This window comes from Lactuca saligna, chromosome 9, assembly GCF_052625555.1.
Source record: "Lactuca saligna cultivar CGN05327 chromosome 9, ASM5262555v1, whole genome shotgun sequence".
Lineage (NCBI taxonomy): Eukaryota > Viridiplantae > Streptophyta > Magnoliopsida > Asterales > Asteraceae > Lactuca > Lactuca saligna.
The window spans coordinates 47086348-47109874 of NC_136425.1; the positions used below are offsets into that span (position 1 = coordinate 47086348).

General features: G+C 36.5%; 3 protein-coding genes across 4 annotated transcripts; all 3 read right to left on the bottom strand.

The window, feature by feature from the left end:
* Positions 1-5118: 5118 nt before the first annotated feature.
* On the bottom strand, positions 5119-6281 carry BETA-TIP (beta-tonoplast intrinsic protein). The gene is made up of 3 exons (XM_078975310.1): positions 6058-6281; positions 5722-5975; positions 5119-5590 (listed from the first exon to the last, which is right to left on the bottom strand). Exons 1-3 carry the CDS (start codon positions 6188-6190, stop codon positions 5201-5203), a joined length of 777 nt encoding a protein of 258 aa, XP_078831436.1. The 5' UTR covers positions 6191-6281; the 3' UTR covers positions 5119-5200.
* A 4847-nt stretch (positions 6282-11128) lies between these two features.
* Positions 11129-14556, bottom strand: SMU1 (transducin family protein / WD-40 repeat family protein). Its single transcript, XM_078975950.1, has 13 exons — positions 14381-14556; positions 13730-13940; positions 13476-13628; positions 13319-13367; positions 13144-13227; positions 12945-13048; positions 12783-12869; positions 12636-12689; positions 12463-12558; positions 12240-12367; positions 11947-12133; positions 11681-11788; positions 11129-11596 (listed from the first exon to the last, which is right to left on the bottom strand). Exons 1-13 carry the CDS (start codon positions 14407-14409, stop codon positions 11345-11347), a joined length of 1542 nt encoding a protein of 513 aa, XP_078832076.1. The 5' UTR covers positions 14410-14556; the 3' UTR covers positions 11129-11344.
* A 974-nt stretch (positions 14557-15530) lies between these two features.
* Positions 15531-20242, bottom strand: LOC145014619 (testis-expressed sequence 2-like protein (DUF2404)). 2 transcript variants are annotated; one of them, XM_078973031.1, is made up of 7 exons: positions 19604-20242; positions 19245-19483; positions 18340-18961; positions 17931-18267; positions 17756-17853; positions 17467-17661; positions 15531-16530 (listed from the first exon to the last, which is right to left on the bottom strand). In XM_078973031.1, the coding sequence occupies exons 1-7, from the start codon at positions 19787-19789 to the stop codon at positions 15841-15843; spliced, it is 2367 nt and encodes a 788-aa protein (XP_078829157.1). In that variant the 5' UTR covers positions 19790-20242; the 3' UTR covers positions 15531-15840. The 2 variants fall into 2 exon arrangements, with proteins under 2 accessions (XP_078829157.1, XP_078829156.1); XM_078973030.1 differs by having other exon boundaries at positions 17756-17856; positions 19604-20241.
* Positions 20243-23527: the final 3285 nt, after the last annotated feature.

Below are 23527 nucleotides of genomic sequence, written 5' to 3' on the forward strand. Positions count from 1 at the left end.
TTAAGTGACCTACTCATCGAGTCCAAGAAGGGACTCGACGAGTAGGAGCTGGAGGGTGAAACCCTAATTTCTGGGGTTTTGCACCCTATTTAAGGGACCATCAGATTCATTTGGCCTCCTTGCAGTCCCTTGAGAACTCAACAAAACCCTAATACGTGAGTGTGTGCTCCATTTATGTGTTTTAAGCTTTAGAAGAATATTCTTGGTGAGAAGAGTTTGCAGAACAAGAGGATAGCAGTAAGGAAAGTGTGGGAACCAGAAGTCTACCTCAGTTAGCATCAATTGAAGGTATCAAATCGTTATCTTGACCTCATTTCCTTCTAGATCTCATTTGGGTGAAGTTTAGGGATTTTCTATCATATTAGCAAGCTTTCTTGTGTACAAGCTAAGATCTAAAGTTGCAACTTCATATCTGAGCTCTCTTGACCATGAGACTCTCCTTAGGAGTAAAACTCCGTCACAAGCTTGGATTTGTCATTTTGGGTCATTAGAGCCTTACATGCACGTAAAGTTTGCAACTTTATGTGATAAACATGCCTTGGGGAGTTGGATCTGCAATATGGGACCTTAACATGGCTCAAAAAGCATCTGAGTGGATGAAGAACTGAAGGGACTTGGTGAGTTGCATGGTCAACTCGACAAGTCCAATGAAGATTGTTGTGGGCTCGGCGAGTCAGTAGAGTGACTCGGCGAGTCAGCTAGGGTTTTCCCGACCTTTGGACACACATGAACTCGAAGGGTTGCAGGGAAACTCGATGAGTGGGCCAAGGAGTTTACGGCCACAAACATTAGGAACTTAACAAGTCACTCAAGTGACTCGACGAGTTGACGAGTTATGCAAGGAACTCGGCGAGTAGCTGGTTGTACTCGACGAGTTGAGGTCAATATGGACTGTTGACCTCGACCATTGACTTTGACTTTGACCAAGGGTTGACTAATTGACTTATGGGGTATTTTGGGAGATTGGGGATTTACAATTATGGTTCTATGGTGAATATAAGTGGTGGAGTTTGTATCGGTAATCCGAGAGTTTGAGCTTATCTTTCGAGTTGACAGTTGTGAGGTGAGTTATCCTCACTATACTCAAGGGTCTAAGGCACCAAGACTGACCCTTTGGATTATTATTTGGTTATGTTATGCTAGTATGATCTGTTAGATCGGTATCCGAGAGGGTAGTATAATATTATGTGGTATGTGGTATGATCTGTTAGATCGGTATCCTGGTAGATAGGATGGTATTATGTGTTATGTGGTATGATCAGTTAGATCAGTTGTTGTCTATAGACTATTATGTGATTATCTGTTATATGTGTGCACATGTTTGTTTGGCGGTTGAGGCTTATCTGCTTTGTGCAAAAGCCAATAGACTTGGGCATTCCAACCTGTTGGTTGTGGGTCGTGAGTCTTCCATCCTGAGGATGATTGGACTCATAGTATGTGGGCATTCCAACCTGTTGGTTGTGGGCCTGGGGTATTCCATCCCAAGGATGATTAGACCTATAGTATGTTGGCATTCCAACCTGTTGGTTGTACGCATGGGGTATTCCAACCCGATGGTTGACTGGACTCATAGTATGTTGTTTATGATTATATGTGTACTATCGTAGGTATGGCTATTTTAGGGGAACTCACTAAGTTTTCGGGATTACAATTCCAGTTACTTCTGGAGATCGCGGGAAGGCGATGGCATAATGGTTACGCTTATCCTGCTGTTATGATTTTTATGATTTGATACTGGGATACTCTAATATTTATTATTTTGAAAACAAACTATGTAATGTTAAATGGTCTTACGCGTTTTGAAAAAGTTTAAATTTGGCATGATTTTTATGGGTGTTACATAGGGTTTTGTCTGTGGGACTTTAGCAATGTGAGGTGAGTTTTCCTCGCTATACTCAAGGGTCGAAGGCACCAAGGACGGTTATTTTTGGATTGTCATCCTGATATGTTATATATGCTCGAGTATCATATGATCTGTTAGATCGGTATCCTGGTAGAGAGGATGTTATTATGCTATTATGATCTGTTAGATCGGTATCCTGGTAGATAGGATGTTATTATGTTGTTATGATCTGTTAGATCGGTTTGTCTGTCTATATACTATTATGTGATTATTTGATATATGTGCACATGTTTGATTAGTGGTTGAGGCTTATCTGCTTTGTGCAAGAGCCAATAGACCTGGGAATTCCAACCCGATGATTATGGGCCGTAAGTATTCCATCCCGAAGATGATTGGACTCGTAGTATGTGGGTTTTCCAACCTGATGGTTGTGGGTTGAGGGTATTCCATCCCAAGGATGACTGGACCCATAGTATGTTGGCATTCCAACCCGATGGTTGATTGGACCCATAGTATGTTGGCATTCCAACCCGATGGTTGAGGGTCGTAGGTATTCAAACCCGATGGTTGATTGGACCCATAGTAAGTTGGCATTCCAACCCGATTTTTGAGGGCCTGAGGTATTCCAACCTGATGGTTGATTGGACCCATAGTATGTTGTTTGTGATTATATGTGTATTGTTGTGTGTAAGGGTATTTTTGGGGAACTCACTAAGTTTTGTGCTTACGATTTCAGTTTATTGTTTTAGGTGCTTCAAATGTCTCGGCAAGGTGAAGGCGTGACCGTATACATCCTCGCATTTTGGACTTATGGTTTCTGGGATACTCTGATATGAAACTATTTTGAAAACATTTTGTAATAACTAATGGCTTTTAGATGTTTGAAAAGGTTTTAAATTGGCTTGATTTTTTATGGGTGTTATATAAAGACCATGGGGGGAGCCCATGACACTTGGTAAAGACCATGGGGAGAGCCCATGGCCCATGGATGTAAGACCATGGGGGTAGCCCATGGGATTCTGGGTTAAGACTATGGAGGGAGTCCATGATAATCCTATGTATATGTTGCATGACATTATGTGGTTATATGTTTTGTGTATTTTGGGAACTTACTAAGCGTTTGCTTATAATATTGTTAGGTGTTTCAGGTACTTCTGCTTCTAAGAGCAAGGGTCCGGCTTGATGATGCATTCATTGTTTTGGATACTCTGATTTTATGGATATAAGTTTATGTAATGGAATTTTGGAAAACAAAATATGGTTGTAATTTATAAATATTAAATGAAAAATTTTATCTAAATTTTCGGGCTGTTACAGAACATGTTTCACATCGAACGCTTATACTTGGGTCGAAATTGGTTTTGATGTGCACCCGGCCATTTCGACATGTGAAAGTCAAGGTTGCATAGAATTCGCATCTGAATTCGTTTTAGGGTTTGGCAGTCGAAAGTATTGAGGTCGACATCGAGTTTGATTTGTGGATGGTAATTTCAACATGTGGTCAACGAAGTTGTTAGACTTGTAGATAACGATTTCACTATATGATTCAAAGCATTCGCATTTAGCATCACATCGGGGAAGAAAACAAAAATTTTCATTTCAAATCCCTAAACTTTCAACGAATTGTCAAAATCTACCCATTTTCAATTAGGGAGTAATGTTTAGTGAAGAATGTAGAATTTTCGATTTGAATCGATTGAAATTTCAACGAATTGGCAAAATTTCTCAATTTCGACATTGGGGTAAAAAATTTGAGAAATGAGACTATTTTCGAATCTGGTCTCTACAGTTGATTCGAATTGACACTTTATGCCTAGTTTTAAAGTTTCACATTTGAGGTTGTTTTGGCGTAACGAATCCCTACAGAATTATGAAATTGACAGTTATTACCCAGTTTTTGAAATTCTTGCAACTCTCACCCAAAGTCGAAATTTTTCACAAATTTTGGAAAAATTTCTCGGTCTTTTGTGATTGTTTTCGTGCAAGATTTTCGCGGGCACATATCGAGGGGGAGATTCGTCAACTTTATTCCTCGAACACTTCTCATCTTTTGTGGGGAGAATATAGAAATAGGTATTCGAAACTTCTCGGGTATTCATTTGTTGATTTAAAGACTGGTGTTACTTTGAGGAGAGTCAATCTTGATCGCGCAAGCTCATTTGGAAATTGAATCAGGGAAATCCAAGCATAACTTTGAAGGGGAGAATGTTAGGATGCAAAGTTCTTCTTGGATGTGGCTTACCATTTTATATGTGTAAATAGGTTGAGTTTTTCTTATAAATAAGAAGTAACTAACTCCCATTATATAAGACCTATTTGGAGAGTTAGTTTAGTCCCACTTTCACTCTTACTATTTTAATAGAGAGCTTAAACATTACTCATTGTGTTCTTAATGTTTATATGATTCACTATATCTTTACGATTACATACATGTCATCATAATTATGGTCACTATCTTTCCGTCCCTCCACTCCCATGTTTTGAGTTGCATCCAACATTCTTACTCCCAAATTGCAAATTCACCCGTATTTTTATAGCACACACTGAACAGTTCACCTTCGTGAGTATGAGACAGTGCAAAATAACGCTACCCTCCTTTGGACACCCTCACCTTCAATTGTGGCCAAGCAGCCATTTTTGGCATATACTTGGGAATACAATAACTGGACTCGGATACCACCAGTCGAAAATAAAAAGTTCAAAGTATGTCGGTGGTCTCCAATCAGTGAGCAAAAAATGCAGATTTCTTGCTGAGAAAGACATGGGATAAACAGGAGACATAATAGCTAGCTATTGTCGATAGAAAAAATATAGTCTTACAAAAGGAAAATTTTACTGCTGATCGATTTCATTACTAAATCAAAGGAAAGATACAGCTACGATGAGGCCGTGTAAATTAATAGGGGTAAGCCACAAGTCGCAATGACTTAGGACATATATTTCTAAATTTTATATACATATTTAATACTTGTTGATGTTTTACATATTCGATATGTTAATGCCGAACAGGCAAATTAATATGCATGCATTAGCTACGTATATATATGTAAAATACATCAAATCTTTACACGTGTAAGTAATTTCCAATGCAAATGTGAACATCGAACATAGTTCAACAAAACCAGGGGAAAGGGTGAGCGGCATTATTTGTCTTCTTCAAACTCCAACACATCAAAAAAAAGAAAAAAACATTAAAAAAAAAGAAAAAAAAAAAACTCACATAAACATTAACCCACGTCGGAAAACACCACAAAATACACAAAAGTAAATTAAACGCAACCCCTTTTTTATTACTTATACACTAATATATAGCATCACAACACATGGCTCAGAAGCCAAAACCACGACGACCACCTCCTAGTAATCTTCTGGAGCCAATGGCTGGTGGTGTGTATGCACCGGCGCCTCCGGCTGGATTATTCCGAACTCGTAGATCAAACCTGCAATCGCCGCCCCAATGAACGGTCCAAGCCAGTACACCCAATGGTTGTTCCACCGCCACCCAACCAACGCAGGCCCAAAAGCCCTTGCCGGATTCATCGCCGCCCCCGAGAACGGCCCTCCCACCAGAATATTGGCTCCCAGTATAAACGCTATTGCCAGTGGTGCAATCGTCCCCAACGTTCCTCTCTTATGGTCTATCGCCGTCGCAAATACGGTGTACACCAACCCGAATGTTAGAATTATCTCCATTAGTAACGCATTCAAGTTTCCCACACCAATCGCCACTGAAAACCCTATCGGTCTCTGCAAAAATTTAATTCCGATCATTTTGTCAGCTTTTGATTCTTCCGACTCCGAAAGAAGATTCATTTTGTATAGTTTTTAGAAAAGCAATTGTAATCAAGAAACTCGGGTTTAATTAATGGAATTAGTACCATGCCGTCGGTGGCTAGACGAAGTAACAATGATGCTACGACGGCGCCGAGGAGCTGCGCCACCCAGTAGTACAACGCTCGAACCACAGAAACCCTTCCGGCAACCAGAGTACCGAAAGTGACCGCAGGATTTAAGTGTCCACCTGACACGTTCAAACTCGAGGCCACGGCGGCGAAAAATGACAGAGCATGAGCCAGCGCCACCATCAGCAGCCCCGCTCCTCCCAGTGCATGGTCACGACCGTACATCCTATCTGCATTCAAACTCGAATCAAAATCAACACTAAAAATTTGAACTTTCAATGATGACCGGAAATGATAGAAGTTGTTAGTTACCGAGAGCTAGGACGGAGCCTTCGGCGGCGAAGACGAAGACGAAGGTGGAAAGGAACTCCGACAAGGTGGCGCGAGCGGAGTCTGGGTGTGTGGCTTCATCGGCTCTCCCGATGGCGTATCTACGTTGCGGCATAGCTTCGTTTGCTTTACGTAATCTAACTTTTAGCGTGTATGATGACGGATATCGGTGATAGAAACCTTTGTTGATTATGAAATGTTAACCACGCAAGATTGGAAGTGAAACCTGTAAATTATATATATTGGGAAGGAAGAAGTGGAATGAAGATGAGGATGATGGATGGGTTTTTAAAACGGGGGGAAGGTAAACGCCATTGTATGGACACTTGGGTGAAGAACTGCAGAGAGTACGACACGTAGGTGTGTGTGTTGGCATGAACGTTGAAATCCAAGCTGAGTTTATGGGATATGTTTGTTTAAAACTAAAAAGGATAACATAGAAAGTTTGGTTTGATCTGTTGGGTCATGTGGAGGTTTTGGAGACGCTTGTTTTTTCCTTTTTATTGTAATTCTTGATCTTGATTAGTCTTCGGATCATATATTGTTTTTGATCTTTTATAGTCCAATCTTGATTGTCTTCGAATTCGGGTTACACGGGCTTTCAGACCTTGGACCTTGGCCATCCTGGTCACATTAGCCTCTCAATATTATATTTACACTTTTAAACATTAAAATATTATATTTCTTCACTTTAATTTCTAAATATTATATTTATCTTTCATAAACCTTTAAAATATTACTCAAATTCTTTTTGATAATGTTTTTAATATTTTATAAATATTTTTTATATAGCTTAGAATTATTATAATAATTAAGAAATTTAACAATATTATCCTTACGTCTATGATAATGGAATGTGAACTTCTAAATTGTTGGAATATCGGCCACTTGATAGACAAAAAAATTCATCTTCAACCATTTATATAGAATATATTTTTTGATTGTTTAGTTTTTGTTGTTGATTATTATAATGTTGTAGATGGAAGATATTTTAGATATTACCATTGATATTTTGATGTTTAAAAAGTAGTGCTGACAAAATTATACCATGAAAAACAAACCAACATATTACCAACCGAACCAAGAAACTTGGTAGCCAATATATTTGGTAGCTAACATGTTTGGTTGGTAGTGCCGTACCAACTGATCAATGTTGGTACGGTAATGGTATAAAAATTAGAATACCATAATAATACCGTACCAACCAATTCATTTGATATATATATATATATATATATATATATATATATATATATATATATATATATATATATATATATTAACTGTTAATTGTATTTTGTATTTACAGTTTTAATAATTTTATATTAGTCATTTGGTTGTATTAATCAATAGTTATTACCATGTTAAAGCACAATATTAAAACGTTACTTTAGCGTTATTTAAATAGAATTCTTTTGTAAACTAAAAGAACTATGTAACTAATTTCTATATTACACATCAAAATCCCGATGTCTTTGATTATTTTTAAATCTTACAATAGAAAAATTAAAAGAAGTTGGTATATACCATTACCAATTTATACCAATCAAACTTGTTGGTAGCCAAATAAATCGGTATCAAGTATAATTGGTATGGTACCGGTAGCAACTTTTTTATACCAATTATAGTTGGTACGGTACACGGTTTAGAGAAAATGAATTGGTACCGTACCAATTTCACCCCTATTATGAAACGACCCAAAAACATGACCCAAAAATTTTCGTTTTTTAATATAATCAAACCCATAATATAAGTATCATAACATAAAACACACGCGATGTATCCCCAAAACATAATAAAATATTGTGCGGAAAACTGTATCATACAACATCAATCCAAAACATCAAAAGACATCCCCAGGATAAAAGCTATGTTGTGGTGTGTGCGATGCTGTCACCCCGAGCTCTTCCCTTTGCTTGCGGAAGTACCTGAAACCAAACTGAAACTGTAAGCACGAAGCTTAGTGAGCTCCCCCAAACTACCACATACCATACAATAACACATAAACACATATTGGGCCTTGCCCACTGCATCGGGCCGAAGCCCGGAACTGTCTGGGACCTTGTCCCCTGCATCGGACCGAAGTCCGGAACTAACTGCATCGGACCGAAGTCAGGAACTGACTGGGACCTTGTCCCCTGCATCGGACCGAAGTCCGGAACTAACTGCATCGGACCGAAGTCCGGAACTGACTGGGACCTTGTCCCCTGCATCGAACCGAAGTCCGGAACTAACTGCATCGGACCGAAGTCCGGAACTGACTGACTGAACATGGCATAGCATAACACATCAACTAGCATAACACATATACGACATGCTACATCGGGCCGTGGCTCGGAACACATAATACTTAACACATAAAACATAGCACACAAATCCTGTTCGAACCACGAAGGCATCGAACATACTAACTACTGCATCGGACCTAAATCCGGAAACTACTGCTAACTGAACGGGCCGGCATTGTGGCCTTAGACCCGTTCCTACTGGAAGGAAACTCACCTCGTAAGCTGGCTACTGAGTGTGTGGCTCGGAAAGCTAACGGCGGCTGCTCCTGAATCTCCTCGGCTACAAGTCCATAAACACACTCAATCAAATACTAGACACTGCGCTTGGGGTAAAATGACTCTTTTACCCTTGGTCAAAGTCAACTCTCCTTTGGGCTGACTCGCCGAGTTGGGCCACCCAACTCGCCGAGTCCTACTCTCACTTTTCACTTTTACTCACTGCTACTCGTCGAGTCTAGCATCGACTCGACGAGTACCCTCTTGATCCAAGAACTCAGACAATCTTCATCCGACTCGCCGAGTCGTATGAACAGACTCGACGAGTTGTTCTTGATCCCAAGAAGATTGCCTTGGACTCGCCGAGTTGATGAACAACTCGCCGAGTCCCTCCATCACTGAGTTCACCCTCAACTCGCTGAGTCCACTCTCTAACTCACCTCGTCCACTCGACACTGATAAAACTAAAAAACTCGGGACTCGCGACCCAACTCGTCGAGTCGTTCTTCCGACTCGCCGAGTTGCCGCCATGCAACTGATTTTTACTCGATTTTGTTTGAATCCAATGCATACAATTGATAGATCTGAGTCCAATAAGCTGATTTACCACGTAAAGTTTCCAACTTTACGTGCACAACCTCATGAATAAGGGAAATAAGGCTAAAAGATGCATAAAATGGGTAGATCTATGGTTATCATGCAATATAACTCCAAAAAGACAGTAGATCTGGGCTCTACAACACCCCAACATTCAGATCCATAGCTATTTCGACTTAATAAGACGTTCATGCAAGTGTAAGGCTTGGAACAAGCATCAACTAGCTCTTAGGAGAGCTCTAATGGAAGTTTAAAGCATATAACAAGATTGAACTCCGAAAATACCTCAATTAACTCTGATTTGGCCTTGGATCTTTGCACTACAACACTTCTCCTTGCTTCTTCCTTCTTCTCCTTCTTCACACCTTCACAAAATGGCACCAAAACACATATAAGCTCTTCAAGGGAGGATTAGGGTTCTCTCACTGTGTTCTCAGGGTGAGGGAGGCGAGGATGGGGGCTATAAGGTGGTATAAATAGTGGGCAACCCGGGGATTTAGGGTTTCACCCAGACGGATGGACTCGCCGAGTCAGGGATATGGACTCGCCGAGTCCCCGGCTCACGCGTGCCCTCAGGCGCGACCCTACTCGGCGAGTCAGGCTAGAACTCGCCGAGTCCCTCTTGAAAAACTCACTACAATTACCAATAAATCAACATACCGGGAACGGGTCGTTACATATTAAAAAGTGCATATACGATATTTTGATATTTAAGAATGGCATATATGATATTTTGATGTTTAAAAATGACATGTATGATATTTTGATGTTTAAAAAAGACATGATATTTTGAAATTTTATGAAGGGTAAATATGATATTTAGAAATTAAGTTGGATAAATATGATATTTTGATATTTAACAATGGTATATATATATATATATATATATATATATATATATATATATATATAGAGAGAGAGAGAGAGAGAGAGAGAGAGAAAGAGGTTCCGTTGAGATCCAAAATAAAATAGAGATCTTGAGATTCAACCTCAGCCACAATTCTTATGTGCTGCTCTAACCCTATGGGGTACCGGCGCAGTAGGTCAGTTATAATCATAAATGATTATATAGCACAATCCGTTCCTTTCTCCTCCGCTATCTTCCCCACCACCACACCTGCCACCACCACCACCACATTTGCCACCAACCGACCCCACCATTGTCACCTCCGTCACTTATACTACTGTCACCTCTGCCACCACCACATCTTCTTCCATCAACCATTATAATCATATATAATTACTCAATCTGTGAGTAGACATCTATGTATAATCATTTATTAGGCATTCTCCGATGTTGCCGGTACATTGGAGTGTTAGAGCGGCAAATAAAAAATATGTGGCTAAGATTAAATCTCAAGATCTAATTTTTTTATTTTTTTTTTAATCTTATGTGAACCGTGTGTGTGTATATATATATATATATATATATATATATATATATATATATATATATATATATATATATATATATATATATATATTGGAGAGAAATACACAAAAAATAATGGTCGTATTACTAAAAAAAACAATTGGTGAACTGACAATTAGTTAATTTAATTTCGAAAAAAAAAATGGTGAATATGAAATTTAACAGTATCAACTACATCTTTTTCAATCAGTTTTTTAATCAAGTTCAATGGAAAGACAAATTGAGAGAGAGCATGTACTAACCATTTGTTGATAATTTATGTTAATTTAATTTGTTTGATAACAATTGCTTAAAAGTATCAATGTCATTTATAAGAACAAAATTATTAGCAAATTACATGAAATATAACAACCTACTTTATTCCTTTTACCAGCAATGTACAAAGCTGAAAGTTGGGCATTGTTAATGAAATTACTTCAAATATGTTGTTATGACTTGTATTTTTACCAATAACAGCCATATTTGACTTATAATAGCAATGTACTTATATTTCTCTACACATAACATCACTTTTTAGCAATAAACCAAATTACCTATATCATTAACAAAATATATAAGTACTTCATGATTATGGTAATTAAATGCATTTGTTAACAACATGAATAACAGCATGTACTTGAAGTGAAAAAAAAAATAAACTGACATACAAAATAAAAATGTATTCAACTATTGTTACATGAGTCCTTCAAAACCAAAAAAAGAAAAAGAAAAGGGGGTAAACGATAAAAGAGCATCTTCAAGGCTTCCATAGTTTCATGGTGCAATCTTCACCATAAGTGGCTACAAGATTCCGGTGGGGATGATGGCAAATACCGATTACGTCCTTCTCATGCACCTTCATCAAGTGCTCCAGTTTCCCAGATTGATGGCTAAAACAGTACAAATTCTTATCTTCACCAACACAATATATCCATTCCCCTTTTGGTGATATGCAAGCTGCAACAAAATCTCCACCCTCCCTTTTACCAGATGAGAAACTTTTCACCACCTTCATATTTTCAACACAAATATATTTATAACTGAATGCATGCATCTTAATTAATAAGAACTTCTGATAAAAACAAAAAGCCACCTGTCCTTGAAGAGTCATGAGATAAATTGATGATGTCTTGTTGCAAACTATAACATGGTCTGGATTTTTTGGAGAAAGGTGAACTGAATTTACTGAAGCATCTCCTCCCTGTAAGTCAAACACAGAGCAACTGTAAAGTCAAACTTCAAAGAATCTTTGACTTAATTGACTTAATATTTGATAATAAAGGTTGTTTTCGTAATAAAGGTTGTTTCTTTTTAGAAATTTGAATGAACTGTCTGAATATGAGTAAATGACTAAATTACCCTCAATGGAGGTGGTGGCTTGAATGTTTGTAGACAATCTGTAGTCTTCAAATCCCAAACTTTTACTGTACAATCACTTGATGCAGTAATGACACGAAGTCCATCAGTTGTAAAAGTGGCATCATTTACATAAGAAGAATGACCACGAAATTCCTTTAACAATTTTCCATTCTTTATCCCATGAATCCTGGTATTCAATACAATATATAACAACCAAATGTGTGTTTATTATGTATATTTCAACTTAAATAAACTGTTTTTTTTTTTTTTAATTTATAGTATGTAAAACAGACCTTGCAGTTCCATCAAATGAAGTGCTCAATAACTGACTTCCATCACGCGAAAACACAACACTTGTGACACCTTGAGAATGTGCATTTTCAAGGCGTCGCAAACATTGTCCATTCCTTATTCTCCAAACCTATAATTATATAATTAAACAGATTTTATATTTACAATTAAAATAGGTTGTGTGTAAAATATAAAATAAAAACACACAAGACAATGTATGCTTACTTTAATCTTTCCATCTTGTGATCCAGAAGCAAGCATCTCTGAATCTCTACTAAAATCGATACACAAAACAGCATCATCATGCATCATGAAGGATTCCTGCAGAAGGAAAACACCATATTTTAATAAATTAAATAAGAAATTCTTATTATGTTAAAAAACAAAGCATCACTCACTTCTGCTTGGTACTGAAGATCTTTTTTAAGTTTCCCACTTATGTGATCCCAGACCTGGTAAATATTTCACATTAATGTAGCAAATTCCATATCATTCATAATCTTATAATCTAAACTATAATTTAACATGTAAATGACAAGATTAACCTCGATAAACCCATCAACAGAGCAAGAAACAAGGAATTGTCCATCTGGTGAGAACCTTGCACTTTCAGGGTGACTTTTTTTTCCAAACTGCAATAAAGTTATAACAGAAAGGTTAACAATGGAACTAAATTATTTAACATGAAAAAATATATAAGAAATTACCTTAATGGTATGACCAAGAGTTGTTGGATACTTATCATCTACATCTTGTTTCATAGCAGCTGTTCCTCTAAACAAATCAAACTGTGTTCCAGGTGGCAGCAACCCTAAAAGAGCCAAGTAAAGTATTCTCAATAACACAAATCTATGAGAAAAGGGCAAAGATTATAGTTTAGAATTAGACATTAGATAATGGTGTAACCTTGGTGTTGTTGCCACTTCAATGCTTGACCAATTAGAGCCATTAAACGTGATGGTGGAACTACAGAGACTTCTCCCGCAATAGCTGAAAAGGGCAAAACAGGAAAGTTAACTTTCTTGTTCTATTTCTTGGATATTTGGAAAGGGTATATATGTACAAACTACAAACTACAAACATTGAGCAATTTGTGCGCGTCTTTTCTCTTTTGTTGATTCCTGATAAGCCTGAATAGTAATAACAATAAAAGTACAACATAATTAGCACAATCACTTAACAAAATACTGTGATATGTTATTGGAATTTCTATAGAATGAAGAAATTATGATTCTAACCTCATGGGGATCAAAATAAGTTCTAACAAGAAGATGCTCAAGTCTTAAATATCTTTCTGGCTGTTCTTGTTTCATGACACTCATTGCCTGAGTTTGCCTTAATATAGCACGAGCAGTATCCAGCTCCCGAAGTTCAATCATTTCTAGAACAATCTACAGTGGCATTCAAATAGATAACTGGAATCAATGCAAGATATAGGAAATCACAAGAACAGACTTTGACTAGTCAAAAGGGTGTTTAATGTGTTACATACCTGTTCATATAAATCTTCCAGTTTCTTTCTTGGAAGCTTAAGTTGTGCCACTTGAGGCAATATTGCATCCCATCTACCACTGTTGATATCAGCTACAAATGTTTCAAGGCTGTCCACTGTATTTAGAGATACTTGGCACTCGCTTTGCAGTGTTTGGAATGTTTGATGCAGAGAGTTCTCTTTGCAGAACTGAAGAACTATTTTAATCACACTGTAACCAAAAGTACAATAAAGTTATATAAAAGCATATAATGTGCTTCCAGTTAACAAAAGTAGCTGGATGAATTACAATACGTTGCTCATTCATGGACTATAAAGGACGAATTCACAAAGTATACCAAGGCAAGTATTTATATATAAGGTTTACCACTAACGAAAGGTTGTTAATTTGGTAATAGCTTTAATCATTCAGACATACGTGATACGTGAGCTGAGCTTACGATTCGGGTCATAATTTAGCGCATACAAGAGGGTTCCTCAATATTACCTCCAAATTGTACTCCCACAACGATGTATTTTCGGTCGGTTTATAAGATGGATTCGTTTCAATCATCTCGTTATCATAGCTTAAGGTATATCAATTTACATAACTCTACAAATAATGCATTACACAGTGACATAAAATTGACGAAAGAATCTACTTTTACTTACTCTCGAGCTTCGATTTCTAGGGCAGACATCGTACTAGGTCGTCTCTATCGGTGGAAGGTTTAGGGTTTTGGGTAATAAAAGCGTGCCCTTTTGTCAGTTTGGTTTAAGCAACAACAAGGCAATGGCGTAGCAGCCTAGCTGGTTCTCACCTTTAATTTCAGAAACCCAAATAACGTAAAAGACGATATATCGGTAAAATTGTCGGATCCGGGTCCGGTGCTAATTAAGTTCATGCTGAACTTATCGTTTAACCTTTTAAATTTGGGTAAATTACATAAAAGTTATTTTTATTTATTTATATATATTTTTTTTTTCTGTAATGTCAAGCAATATAGATGTCATCCATACTAAAGTTATTTTATATGGAATGTGTTGATTGTTACACGATCATGTGATAATAATGACTAACTAATCATATTGGTTTTTTCAACCCAATTTTTTTTCATGTCCATGTCATTGTATTTAAAAAATAGAATATGAGAACCAATTCTTTACTCCATCTTATCAACTATTTATTTATCTATTTCTCTTCCTCAACAATTGATTGATTGGAAGAAATAACTCACCATAATCACCTTATAAAAGTACACAAAGTCATCCTCGATTTTGAGGATGGGTTGTGACGGTATTGTTGATGTGTGGTTCCGATTAAAAGCGGGTTATAACATTTAATTTATTGAGCGGATATACCACCCCTTGAGCTGTTTCAATTGCATTCAATATGTACATGATATTTAAAGAATAAAAAAACAGAAGTTGCATGCATGTGTCAACATAAATTTTATAATTCAATGACAATTGCACAAAGAATTGATTCATTTCCTGTCTTTTTTTTTTTTGGCATTTTGCTCCATATGTGACATGTTTTTTTTTCTTTAATATAACTTTGTAAATACTTATGGGACAACACATTTGATCTTGAACAAAATAAATAAGTTAATTATTTATGCAAGCTATAACTACAAAAATATGATATGATCTAGGTTTGAAACATGTAAATTAAGCAATAATTGAACTGAATTATTGAATTAAACGAAATGATTACAACAATTCCACCATTCTAAGGACCAAAGTTTTAATGTACATGATCAAAATACCATCATCAACCAGATGTCTTAGTAAAAATAAATAAATGTTGAAATCTACCCAATGGAGCAATAAAACATAAAAAATACACTATTGGTCAATTGAGTACAATTACCTAGGGACAAGGTGTTTCTAACAATGAGATCCTGGGTTCAATCCCAGGCATAAACTAACTCATTGTTCAAAAAAAAAAATCTAGCAACTTAAAAGAGCAAATTGAGAGTTATGGCATTAACCCTAAGAAAAATTATACATGTTTTGAATTGTAAAACCAATCATTGAAAACTCTTTAACAATGTATTCAATCTCCAGCAACGTACAACGAACACAAATGAGATAAATGTACACATGAAAACACAAAAGAATTAGCTCCCTCATGGACCTCGCATCTTCTCAACAATATGTCTTCCTTTCTCTTCAATATTCCGTCTCTTTTCTTCAAGTTTCTCCCCCATCTTTTTCCTTAACCCCAACATCTTGGCCTTGGTTCCCATTCTTCTTAACCTCGCATCCTCCCCTTCCGCCATGTCATTACTTTCTTCACTCGTCACCACCACTGGCTGAGGTGGCAATGGGTGGAGTTGCCAGCTTGGCAATTTAACTTCCCTCTTCTCATCAACCGACCGGAGTGACACAGTAAGATCCGCCTCTTCTTGTCCATGTTCCTCACTTTCCAACAATGGAGTTTTCTCATCTACAGTGACAGGATCTTCATTTTCTCCCAAGTGTTGATCATCAGTTTCAGATACGCTTTCTAAGCTACGATTGCTAGTGTTATGGACATCTTGTGGTTCTTGTGGATGAGGTTCTTGGGAAGGTTGGCAGGGATGAGGTTCGTGTACAATAGTGGGTTCGGTAGTGGTGGTGGTAGTGGTAGTGGTGGTGGTGGTGGTGGTGTTGGTGGTGGTGGTGGTGGTTGTGGTGGTGGAGTTGGTGGTGGATTCAGGATTGGCAAATATAAAAGGGGCGGCTTTTTGTGGGATCCAGTCGTTCTTTTCGGCTAACATAAAGGGAATGGTTACACTTTCAGAGTTAGGGAGTACCATGGTTTCACGAATAGCTGTCTGTGGAAGTAAACCATGTATATATCAGAAGCTTCACAAAATAAAGATTTTCTATCTACTTGATGCTTTTTTCAGAAAACCCATATCAAAAACTTAAACAGTATCACATTTTTTGGAAAACCCATATCAAAAACTTCAAAAAGATCACATTTTTGGAAAACCCATATCAAAAACTTTAAAAAGATGACATTTTTGGAAACCCATATCAAAAACTTTAAGAATATCATATTTTTGGAAAACCCATATCAAAAACTTTAAAAAGATCACATTTTCGGAAAACAATATCAAAAACTTAAAAAAATAATAATAATAATAAAATTAAAAATAAATAATTCACATTTTTGGAAAACCCATAGCAAAAACTTTTAAAAGATCACATTTTTGGAAAACCCATATCAAAAACTTTAAAAAATCACATTTTTTGGAAAACCCATATCAAAAACTTAAACAAAGATAACATTTTTGGGAAACCCATACCAAAAACTTAGAAAAAAGATCACATTTTTGGAAAACCCATATCAAAAACCTTAAAAATATCACATATTGAACCAAACCAGATCAAGAATCAAGCTATTGTGAATCACAATTGAAAAAGATAAAGAGAGGGAAAGCAGGATGTCACCATTGATGGCAATGGGCAATGGGATTGGGTAAATTTAATTAAGTTATTAAAATGTGCAAGAATACCCCCTAAATTTAATAAGTGTATTATACATTCTTTTTTTCAAAATTTAACCGAATCTTTACAACATTAGAACAGCTAAGGAATAGTGTACAAAAATTAGTTTCGAGGAGCTGGTTGCTATTTTAGTAACATAAGCACTTTTCTGAAATTGAGAAAGTGTTTTGACCTCAAAAGTAAAAGATCACCATTTTTGGAAGCAATTCAAGACAAAAAACAAAAACAAAATTTGCATAAGAGCATTTTAATCCAACCTTAAATTTACCGATTATGAACAATGCAATATGTCCACTTGTAATCTTGTGATCCCCAACAGAAGACTCCAAACTAAATTCTATATCAGGCATTGATGTAAAACCAAACCACAATTGATCTGAAGGAGGAGGTTTTATATGCACCCTTAATGTTCCTCTAAGAGTTGTTACCCGTATTGCCATTGAAAGAGGCACCTTCACAAATCACAAGATTTAAGTTTTAATAAACACTTTTACTTAATATCTATAATCAATAAACATTCAAATCCGAAATTATTGTTATACAAACCTGAGACACTTGTTTCGCAACAGAATTTAACACAGATTTCCACTTGGATACAGCAGAACTTGAAGATGCTTGTTCATCTCCCTTAAAACTTTTTACCTCTTCTGTAACAAGATAAATTAGTATATCTGTCTAACTGATCAACTTACAAAATAAAAACAATGATTATTCAACTTACCCAATTTGCGTATTTCATCACCCTTGTGTTGATTAAGCTTCAACTGTTCTTCATAGTACCCAACACCTTCTAGAAGATCAGAAGTGACATCCTTAACAGATTTGGAATCTGAATTCATAGTTTCTGGATTTTCAAGCTCTTGTACTTCAAGCCTTGTTTCAATATCCAAAACTGCCCCACCATAATATTCAATATCAATCTCCATGGCAACCACTTCCTTCAAATCTGATGGTAGGACCCGCATACCATGAATATATGGCGGGATATTTCCAGGATTTACCCCTGTGCAAACTATCTCCCCTATGTAACTCGGGGTCCTTATAGTAGAGAGTGTCCTCTACACACAGATAATTTACAAATTAGTTATAAACTATGTGCTAAATCTTTTATTTCAAAAAAAGTTACACACCTGAATTCGTGCTTGTATAGAGCTCTTCAAATCTGCATTGCTTTTGGCATCAAAAAATAACCGTGATATTAGCAAATTGCAACATAATGTTCCATCATCACTAGCTATTTTATTAATAGAATAAGTAGAATCTGTATCAGATCTTGGTGTTAATAATGCTTGAACAATTTCCTCTTCAGCGGAATGATTCGGTTTCTTTTGTGTTTGAAAGTGTTTTGAAGAGCTACCAACTGAACTCGACTCTTGCACTGTATTAGATTTTTCTTTTTTATCTTCTCTACCAGCTTTAGAAGTCTTTTTGGCAAATTTTTTTAATAAGTGGCGAAATTTTGATGATGAAGTTTCTATCTTGACTGTTTTATCGCCTGTTTCTGGATTAAAACCTATGGAGGGTTTTAGAAATGAAGGATATTCAACATTTATGGATCCTAAGTAACTGTGAAAGTCTGAAAGCGATTTGTGAAACCATTTGAGTTTCTCTTTGTCATCACATGAAGCAAGTCTGAGGGCTTTACACCATGATTCCTTTTCAGAAGATGTCTCGAAATATAAGTAGAATAGCTTGCTTCCATGGTATAGTACTGATGACTTGTTTTCCACTCTGACAGGGTATTTTTTGGCCCTGTGAGATAAACACAACACCAAGGTTTAGCAATAGTACATAAATTCGTGTGTAATTTGTATTTCAAACAAGTAGAAATCCATGTCACTCTAAGGGAAATCATCTGAGGTACCTAAAAGGCTAGAACAAACAACCTACCAAAGAAGCAGATTTAAAAATGCAACTAACTTTAGACTGATATGTAGATACAAAGTTATGCAGCTGTAATATAAATGTATGTCTTAACAGTTTCTTTAGGGAAGTAACAATCACAATACACAGTTTCTAGTAAAGAGAGCATCACCACTTTCTGGTGGGTAAATTTGTAGCAGAAACGGCTTCTACAGTGCAGCCTGAAAGAGGAATCTTCGTGAGGGTGTCATCTGGTTCTATAAGGATGAGTGATAGATCCTTGATGCTTGCTTGCTTCCGCACAGGTGAAACCTCCACAATCTCATTTTTACGTTTTTGTGAACGTGATCCTTTATCAAATGATGGTAAAGTCTTTGGGATCTTTTCCTTTTCTAAAATCCAAACCCAACCCTGAAAACGCAAGCAGTTTGTAAAGAATTACATAAATGAAGTAGTTCTATTCATAACCAAATTTTTCAAATCCATCATATATTAGAAGACTGGATTCTATAAACACGTAAGAAAACTGACCTGTTTATCAGGAAATGAAAACTGGGGTTCCTCTCTTTCAGAGGATCCGGATTCGGCGACCTTAACAGCATCTTCCTTCGTTTTTCTACCCAATTTGTGTATCAAGAACAAAACTCCCACAACTTCAACACCGATTACAGCTAATGCCCCAACAACGAACCCCACAAACAATGCAAAGGCCACCATAACCGTGTTTTAAGTACTGATCATATAGACTAGAGACAAAACCCAATTTCAATAATGCACAAAAACACACATCGAACATCAAATCGGCGGAATCTTCCTCATTATCAATCAAAACTACGCAGCACGGTGTCAAAACTTACGCTCCAAGGGACTGACGAATCAAAAATCGATGCAGAGGAGTTGTAATGAGAAGTGGGGTTTCCTGCTTGAACTGAGAAATTCGAGAGAGGCAAGGTAAGAGTGGAGGACGGCGAAGACGTGGAATTAGGAGGACGTCGGACGCGGTTGCTTTTTAATTAGGGAATCAAAGATGATTTGATGATGGAGTGCACCGGTGAGCATCTTTGGATTTCGTCTATTTTCTACCCCAATTCCAAGTTAGAAGTAGTTTACCAGAATGGAGCAGCATAAGCATATGGCGTGGTGAATGCTGGTCGTCCCAATCAACGTAACGAAAATTGGAAAATGACTTTCCCATTCAACAATTTCGAACCTGGCCATTTTGGGATAAAAATAATTTCATTTAAAATGATAAAACAAAATAACATGTCGATGAAAGTGTATTTATTGCTTTCATTTTAGTGGTTATTTGGTATATGCTATTATTAATTTTAAAATATTATTTTGTATATGCTTCTAGGCTGAGGGTATTTTGATGCGTAAAAGGTGACGTTGAGGGGGTATATACGCATGAACCCCCCCCCCCCTCCTTAGTAATGTGATGGGGATTGGCATGGTTCACCGGTGGTTACGTGCAATTTGATTGGATGTTTTTTTTACCGTTTTCTCCCATTTACTCTATCCATTTTGACCGTTAACATTTATTTAAAAATATATATTTTCAAAACTAAAACCTCACCTATATATATATATATATATATATATATATATATATATATATATATATATATATATATATAATACATATCACATATTTTACAACTACAAAAAAAAAAAAATCACACTCAACAACAAGAATATGAATAATTTTTTGGATGTCATTTCTTCTTCTTCATCATCCGGTGATGATGAGTTGGTTATGCACATGTTGTTGTCTGCGTCACACTACGTCAGAGATGCGAAACTTCAAATGTCGAGAATAAACGAAGAAAGTCCATCAACCGAGATTGAGAGGCGACGAACAAACTTTTGGTACGTGATTACTTTAACCTTGATAGTTTATACGATAGATCGAAGTTTGAGGATCACTTTCGTATCAGTAGAAATTTATTTCTACGTATAACTAGAGATTTTGAAAACAATTATGAGTTCTTCCAATTAAGATGTGATGCTAGGGATAAACGTGAGTTTACTACATTTCAAAAATGTACATCAGCTCTTAGACAATTAGCGTACGGCATAGATGCAGATGCTTCAGATGAATATTTGAAGATGTTTGCGAGGACCGGTCGAGAATGCACATATATTTTTTGTGGGTATGTTATAGAGCTTTATGGCGACATATACTTGCGAAATCCGACCAGAAATGATGTCGAATAGTTGTATGTTGCACATCAGGCTAAACATGGATTTCCAGGAATGCTAGGTAGCATTAATTGTACACATTGGGTGTGGGAAAATTGTCCCAATGCATGACGAGGGTAATTCATACGAGATGATCATGATGTGCCTACTATTATACTATAAGCAGTTGTTTCACAGGACCTCTGGTTTTGACATGTATTTTTTGGCATGGCAGAGTCAAACAACGACCTGAATGTGCTTGGAGCATCTTCATTATTTAACGATGTTTTGCATGGTAAAGCACCAAATATGTCATACGTTATTAATGGACGTGAATACAATCATGGATATTACCTTGCTGATGAGATATATCGAGAGTACACTACATTTGTCAAGTGATACACATATCCAGCTGATGAAAAAATGAAATTGTTCAACTTAGCACAGGAATCTGCAAGGAAGGATGTGGAGCGGGCGTTTAGGGTCCTCAAACAGAGGTGGCACATAATCAAATATCCGGCACGAGCATGAGAAAATGAAATTTTGATGAAGGTGATGAAAGCGTGTGTTATTTTACATAACATGATACTAGAATAAGAGGGTAGGACTATTTATACGTATACTCCGAATGATATGCTCTATCCACCTGCAGTAATACAAGTCAGCAGCCCAACATATTTTACAAGGTTTTTGGAAATACATAATAGTGAAACACATCACAATTTGCGTCAAGATTTGACTAACCACATGTGATAACGACAATTTGAAGACGAAAACGAAGTGGATGAGGACGCGGACGATGAGGACAACGATGTAGGCGAGTAGTTTTTTTTTCAATGTTTTTTTTATTAATTTTTATGTTATTAGTAAAATGTACGTTGAATTTTAAAAATATCTAGCACACCCCCGAACCAGATGACGGAAATGCCTGAGGGCTCGTGTGACTTAATTTGAATATCATCATAATGAATATACATGAACCATAACATAAACATCACCATGCATTAATACATTACAGCTGACATTGTTCACATCAAGTATATTGTTTAAGAGTAAATTACACGAATGGTCACTATGGTTTGGGGTAATTTGCGCGCTTGATCCCTAACTTATTTTTTTAACTCAGAAAGTCCCTACTGTTTGTTTTTGTTACGCGCTTGGTCCCTACTTTTTGTTTTTGTTACGCGATTGGTCCCTATTTTACTTAAAAAAAAAAACTATTATTTAAATAGAAAAAAATGGTAGGATAGGTAAGGTAAGGTGAAGGGGGTTGGGGTTGGGTTGTGTTTATTTAAATATTTTAAAAAATCAAGGGCAAATAGTTTTTTTAGGTAAGACATGGACCAAGCGTCTAACAAAAACAAAGAGTAGGGACCTTCCGAGTTGAAAAAATAAGTTAGGGACCAAACGCGCAAATTACCCTAAACCATAGGGACCATTCGTATAATTTACTCATTGTTTAAACATTACATATCCATAGCATAAATTGTTTAATAGTTTTCTAAAGCATAACACCCTAACATACTTGGTGTTACTCCTCAGCTTACCTATTACCTGAGAATACAAGTTATTTTGAAAAACGTCAATATATGGAATGTTGGTGAGTTCATAAGCATGGTTGTTATGAAAATGTTTTGTGTAGTTTATAAAACTCAAAAAATCCGATATTTTCTGAAAAAGACAATTGTTTATACTAAAGTGTAAAGATCCATATGTTTATGCGTGAATGATTTCAAAGCGTGTATAAATGAGAAGTTTTGCATTATAGTTATTGAAAAATTGCAAATGAATGGTGTTAATTTCCTCGAAAAAACCCGATGTTTTCCGATCAAAAAATATAATTGTTTCAAATTGTTATACCGTCACAAAAAATGATTATGATTTTTCCTTGATTACTCGGATAATATTGGATTTGTTTATGTGAGTCGTTATAACCATGTATAATATTGACTAGTTCGTCTGTCTTGGCATTCTAATGAAGGCCGGAATTGATCTTAAGATTTTATCACCATAGACTGGCCGAGTCTAACTGTAGCGAACATATGAGGTGTGGGGGATTCACCCCTGTATAGATCTATACACAAACTCCGCTCTCCCTCCAGGAGACTTTGATTATAACTAGAGACTACAAACGACCCATAGAGGTGTCACCCGTTATTACTCACTGAATCCAACATGAATTTGATTACCATTGATTAACGACATGTATATGTTTACTGAATTGAAGGTAAGCCTAATAAATGAGAAGAAGAGGATTACAAGGTCGTACTAATC

What these genes read in the sequence shown, in the direction of transcription:
- SMU1 (XM_078975950.1), bottom strand. Translation starts at nt 14,409, where the DNA reads ATGTCTGCCCTAGAAATCGAAGCTCGAGA. An exon ending in ATCTTCAGTACCAAGCAGAA is followed by an intron (nt 12,559 to 12,635) that starts GTGAGTGATGCT and finishes TTCCTTCTGCAG; the next exon opens with GAATCCTTCATGATGCATGA. An exon ending in AGCCACCACCTCCATTGAGG is followed by an intron (nt 11,789 to 11,946) that starts GTAATTTAGTCA and finishes TTTGACTTACAG; the next exon opens with GGAGGAGATGCTTCAGTAAA.
- BETA-TIP (XM_078975310.1), bottom strand. Translation starts at nt 6,190, where the DNA reads ATGCCGCAACGTAGATACGCCATCGGGAGAGCCGATGAAGCCACACAC. An exon ending in AGGCTCCGTCCTAGCTCTCG is followed by an intron (nt 5,976 to 6,057) that starts GTAACTAACAAC and finishes GTTTGAATGCAG; the next exon opens with ATAGGATGTACGGTCGTGAC. An exon ending in GTCTAGCCACCGACGGCATG is followed by an intron (nt 5,591 to 5,721) that starts GTACTAATTCCA and finishes AAATTTTTGCAG; the next exon opens with AGACCGATAGGGTTTTCAGT.
- LOC145014619 (XM_078973030.1), bottom strand. Translation starts at nt 19,789, where the DNA reads ATGGTGGCCTTTGCATTGTTTGTGGGGTTCGTTGTTGGGGCATTAGCT. An exon ending in AATTTACCCACCAGAAAGTG is followed by an intron (nt 18,962 to 19,244) that starts GTGATGCTCTCT and finishes TTTATCTCACAG; the next exon opens with GGCCAAAAAATACCCTGTCA. An exon ending in TGATGAAATACGCAAATTGG is followed by an intron (nt 17,857 to 17,930) that starts GTAAGTTGAATA and finishes ATCTTGTTACAG; the next exon opens with AAGAGGTAAAAAGTTTTAAG.